At 44.2% G+C, this 5,375-nt stretch overlaps 1 protein-coding gene and 1 non-coding gene across 2 annotated transcripts; both read right to left on the reverse strand.

Annotated features, from left to right (window-relative positions):
• Positions 1-652: 652 nt before the first annotated feature.
• TRNAE-CUC lies at positions 653-725 on the reverse strand. The gene has a single exon. It is a non-coding gene; the product is annotated as a tRNA-Glu (tRNA).
• A 435-nt stretch (positions 726-1,160) lies between these two features.
• On the reverse strand, positions 1,161-5,034 carry LOC119268798 (D-glycerate 3-kinase, chloroplastic-like). The gene is made up of 12 exons (XM_037550502.1): positions 4,809-5,034; positions 3,971-4,332; positions 3,342-3,421; positions 3,204-3,255; positions 3,053-3,094; positions 2,884-2,962; positions 2,661-2,692; positions 2,514-2,582; positions 2,357-2,431; positions 2,163-2,279; positions 2,021-2,071; positions 1,161-1,506 (listed from the first exon to the last, which is right to left on the reverse strand). The coding sequence occupies exons 1-12, from the start codon at positions 4,957-4,959 to the stop codon at positions 1,363-1,365; spliced, it is 1,254 nt and encodes a 417-aa protein (XP_037406399.1). The 5' UTR covers positions 4,960-5,034; the 3' UTR covers positions 1,161-1,362.
• Positions 5,035-5,375: the final 341 nt, after the last annotated feature.

Consider the following 5,375-nt stretch of genomic DNA (forward strand, 5'->3'; position numbering starts at 1 on the left):
TTATGTTGATTTTGCTTTTAGTGAAAATGATAATTCGGTTGCATACATATAGATGCCATGTTTTTACGCTTAAAATGTTGGTTGAAGGTCAATTAAATTTCACCTGAAATGTGATGCTGCCTTAATCAAAGCTTGTTTCTGTCCTCGTAATTATGGAAAGTTAGAATCTATTTGGTTTCCTTGCCTGTTCGCTTTGCTGGGCGAGGCTAGCCTTGCCGACGGAGGCTAGCCAAATTGGCTCGCCCACTCGATTGAAGGAAAAGCCGGAAATCACAGGCAACGAGGTACGATCGCCCACGAACCAAATAATTGGCTTTCTTGATAGGCTGGGCAAGGCAAGTGCTTGTCAAAGAACCAAACAGGCCCTTAATTGTTGCAACATCCTGAAGCACTTTCTTTGACCGGGCAAACTCCAAAGTGGCTACAGTAGCAAATCAAAGTGCAAAAACAATCTTTTTTTTGCTCAAAAGAAAATGCAAAAAATGGCTTCCTTGCTAGGCTGGGCAAGGCAAGCGCTTGCCAAAGAACCAAACAGGCCCTTAATTGTTGCAACATCCTAAAGCACTTTCTTTGACCGGGCAAACTCCAAAGTGGCTACAGTAGCAAATCAAAGTGCAAAAACAATTTTTTTTCTTAAAATAAATGCAAAAAGTTCCGTCGCCGGGACTTGAACCCGGGTCTCTCGGGTGAGAGCCGAGTATCCTAACCACCTAGACTACGACGGATTGTGCTCTATTTGAGCTACTAATATATAAATACACATGCGTTCAGAATGGAAATGGACTACACAAATACGTGGTCCATGATTGCCAAACCTATTGTACTTCCGTCTATGTTTTTTGTTCATTGACATTAATCAGGGGCTTGCCTGAATCGTCCGATTAGTCTTTTACTAGTACACTCTTAGCTACAAACAGAAACATACTATCGGCAATAATTTAAAGCCGATAGTAACTAAGATGAACGGATGCGCTTTCATGATGGCACAAGAAAAAAGCGCAAGAAAATGTGGCAAAAAGAAAAAACTACTGCGATACAAAGTGTGTGCCTCATCACCGAATGCGTATACAATGAAATGCGTCGGATGATTGCCCCTAGAACGTAATCAGACAATTCACAAAAACACTAATTTGAAAACAAACTTAGCACACAGAGTGACATAGGAAGAAAAATGAGATGCCAGTTTCTTTTAATAGATAGCAAAACTTGGTATACATCGAATTTACACGTTTAGGATATATTTAAGCTGTAAGAAACAAGAGGACGGTGGTGCTTGCTTGGCAGAAGTGGTCTCAGAAAGATCAGAAATCCCAAGCTCAACCACTTAGTCAAGATATCCATTTCAGAATGTACACTCAGCACTCAACTACCAGAGATAGGAGTCCTCTCTTCGTCTATGTCAATGACCAGCAGATGGTCTTTCTTCGCGCCATTTGGTCCTTCTTTATATAGCGTGGGCAAATACGCATGGTATGCTGGTAGGTAGCGCGATACAAAATCCATAACCTGCAAGAATTGCCAAATTTCATGACTCCACAGTCAACAGCATAGGAGAGAACAGTCATGAATGGATAAATGAAACGCGATGCAGAGGACAACTTCGATGCTTGGTTCACTGAAGAGGTTGAATAAGTCAATCAAGTGTGATTTGATAGACAGGTCAAAAAAAAGTATGATTTCGTAGCCACTATGGTGTGAAATTTTGGCACTGATTTGTAAATACTTTTGCATCTTGGTATTTTTGTTTGCTCAATTGTCCTGCTTTATTTTATTCAGAAGACAGGCTTTTGTCTGTCCTGATTTGAGAGATGCACTATCCAGTTTGGTCACAGCTCATAGCTAAGAACTCAGAAAGAGCTGTTCCTTGACAACTGGTGCCAACAAGGATGTGTTCATCACTCGATGCAGAGATCATGGGGGTTTCCCTCTTTTGGAAAGAAAAGTAGGGCACCGACAAATGATCCAACTGGAAAGGAAGGTCAGTGTAATGGACGAATCAGCTACTATATGAGAAACACACCTCCTCGTCAGACATTCCTGCTTTACCATCAGCTCTCATAGCTACCTCTGCCTGCGATTAAAATAAAAGCATCAGAAAATATCAATTTACTGTTCTGTTGTGCACACTGTAGGATCACTAGTCAGATAAGTCCAATAACGACCTGTAGTCTCCACTGAAACACACAGTTAGGCTCCTTAATTTTTATGACAATCCATGACTCAATGAATCTGTCCCACGCGTCATAGTATGCTTCTAAGTTCTTATTAACCACCTCAAGCTGAAGAAGGAAATAGGTTCAAGTCATATTAACGTAGCACAAACAAACCAAATAATGTTATGATCCCAGGAAATCACCTGAGGATCCACTGCTGTTACAACTTCATTTGGAAGAGGTTTAAACCCAAGCATCCATCCTTCAAAGAGAACAACCTACGACAAGAAAGCAGGCATGCGAGAAGTTGAAAAGCACATGTCTCAACTCAAAATGTTATTCAGCTAAACATGAAATTACCTCTGTGGGCCCTTCAACCTCTGGCCATGTCGAAGGGTCAGCCCGGTCACCTCTTCCACCAAAAGCGGACTACATGGGTATCTGAGGTATATCATTCGGCTACTCAAATATAAACTCAGGTACGCTAAGATAACTGCAACCTTTTACCTTGTCATACCGTGGAAGCTTCATCTTCGTACCTAAATGTTGTTAAAAACAACAGTAATTTCAGTGACAATATATATGAATCTATGATGCATTTCTTTAAAAAAAAATAGGATGCAGCACCCTTAATAATCCAAAGAATACAGAAAATAGACTGCGCAAATGACCATGAAATAGAAACACAAAGGATTTGGACAAGATACAGATACTTGTTCACAACCGGTACCTTCCTTTGTCAGTTTGATCAGTGACTCAAGTGTGTCAATTGAGAATTGGAGATCGTGGCTTCCGGCATTTCCACGAAACTGTAAAGTTTTAGTCAGGTACTCTCAGTTCATGTTAAACAGCATCTAAAACAGAGGTAGTACAGTGGGCTAATCGGGGTGTTCTTGTACCTCTAAAAGAGCATTTCCAGCATGTGTTTCCCTCAGTTTACCCTGCACATATGTATTCATCGATCATCACTGATATTTCAACAGATATGCAGAAAAAAGCAATGTAATCCCCAATACAGAATTTAATTGCTCCGTATCTGAATATTCATGCCTGTTCTGCTGCAGTCAAATAGAAGTCATCGATAGACAATGTGGCAGAATTCCTGAGGCACACAATAGTTTGGCTCTTAAATTTCATTCATAGAGGCAAAGAGAACACATGGTAATCAACATGATGAGAAGGACTCACCTACCAGAAACCCGAAAAAGGTAATCAAGAGCGAAAACAAGAGTTGTCTTCCCGCTGCCTTGGGGAGCGCTGACTCCAATCTACAAAACAGAAAGATGATCCATTTATGAAACACGGATGAGCAGAACAACATTTTTGAGTACCTAAATCTATTCATTCTTCTAACTTGATATATATACTCTGGTATCATATTGATAAGTTTTCTGAATTTGTGGTACTCTTGATTTATCGATCACACAAGAACCACTTTCATGGTAGTGGACATTGGACAGCATATGCTTCTGATGATATTTGTTTGGCTAAAGGCAAATGCAGTAGCATCTGGCGTGTCTGATGCAAGAACCACTTTCATGGTACTCTGGTATGATGGTATCATTTTGGTACGTTTTCTGAATTTGTGGTAACTTTGATATATGCTTCTGATGATATTTGTTTTTGCTAAAGGCAAATGCAGTAGCATCTGGCGTGTGTGATGCAAGAAATAATTCACAAGAATATGTGCTCTGTCTATCTAACCGGAAAATGCCACCAGAGATTTGGATGCTCTCGACACTAGAGGACACGGTTATACTATGAACTAATGAGGTGAAAACTGAAAAGAGCTAAGTAGCATTGAATCAAATACATACCACTAATGGCGGGATCTCGTCGCCGTCGTTGTACTTGGACCTGTGGTCGGCGACCTGGTCCTCGCACCAGAGAAAGACGGGTATGTAGAAGTGGTATATCCGCGACTTCTCGGCGTCCGTCAGCCGGAGCTCGTCGATGCGGAACAACCGGCTCACCTGCGAGCCGCACCACAGCCACCGGTCGATGGACTCGGCGATCTTCTCCCGGGTGTAGCCGATCCTGTCCACCAGCGGCCCGCTGCAGATGAACTCGTACAGGTCCTTGACGGCCGAGATGAGCGCCGGGGACGAGGCGGGAGCGCCGCGCGCCGGCGTCAGCGACCGCCCGCCCGCCGGGCCGTGATCCGGGCATGCGAGAAAAGCTGGCGACAAGAATCAAGAAACTTGATCGTGTCAGCGGAAGCCGCAAATTGCAGGAGATATCTTACTACCACAAGTCATCGTGAGCAGCAATCGCCTTCCGTTGTGAGGAGAGAAAGATTACCATCCATGCAGTTTCAAGGACCTGAATGAGAACGATTGAACTAACAACAGACCAAATGCTGTATCGGGCAGAGAGAGGGGACACTTTGTACGCGTCGTTAATTAATTTTAAAAAAATCAAACGAACCAAAGAATCGCATCCACCGTCCAAGCGTTCTTATCCGTTTCGCTGAAGTTGCGCAAGCACCGGACAAGATGGACAATAAACAAAACAAGCACGGCAAAAGCCAACAGTGCGTGGCAAGTGGCAACACGGCACGAACCGAGCAAACACAGACGACGGATTCCACCGAACGCACTGCTGGCCAACCGTCTCTCCTGTGAAAAGGAAAATGGCTGGGAGCGCCGGCCTAACCTTTTCTTGATGGGGTGGCGGCGGTCACGGTGAGTGAGCAAAGGGCCGCGGCCTTGGGATGGTAAGCTTTGGCGAGGAGGGGAGGTGGCGCGGATGAGGAGACCGCGGCCGACGCGGAGAGCGGCGGCGGGGCGGCGTGGAGCGGCGTCATCTTTCCTGGTCCCGAGCAGACGACACGAAACGAGACGAGGCTGGACTGACGTGCGTGGAGAGTGCAAGATTTTGGGGCGGAGGAGCGGAGGGGATTTTTCAGGATTGGGCGCGGAGTGCAGCCGGCCTCTCGATGCAGTGCGTGCAGGGCGGCACGCCAGCGGTCGCTTTCCAAAGCCAAATGAGATTCACATTTCTCTTTATTTTCCCTCTAACTTGCTCAAAATTTTCAGAAAGCCAAGACCCAAATTCAGTCATAGGAGCTCTTTGTTTTAAGACTTTGTTGGTTGTTAAATGTGTGTGTCTTCGCAAATTGGACAAGAAAAATACCACAACATGTTGACGCCATGTCATGACATCATTGTCAAGTCTCGTGATTTTCAGACGAGTTTAGGATTTACAGGAATTTAAGAACCA

Source organism: Triticum dicoccoides, chromosome 3A (genome assembly GCF_002162155.2).
Source record: "Triticum dicoccoides isolate Atlit2015 ecotype Zavitan chromosome 3A, WEW_v2.0, whole genome shotgun sequence".
NCBI lineage: Eukaryota > Viridiplantae > Streptophyta > Magnoliopsida > Poales > Poaceae > Triticum > Triticum dicoccoides.

Excerpts from the sequence above, each read along its gene's own strand:
- LOC119268798 (XM_037550502.1), bottom strand. The coding sequence starts at position 4,959 with ATGACGCCGCTCCACGCCGCCCCGCCGCCGCTCTCCGCGTCGGCCGCG. Across the intron at positions 2,963-3,052 it reads CTGGAAATGCTCTTTTAGAG|TTTCGTGGAAATGCCGGAAG; the intron begins GTACAAGAACAC and ends AAAACTTTACAG. Across the intron at positions 1,507-2,020 it reads CAGGAATGTCTGACGAGGAG|GTTATGGATTTTGTATCGCG; the intron begins GTGTGTTTCTCA and ends CAATTCTTGCAG.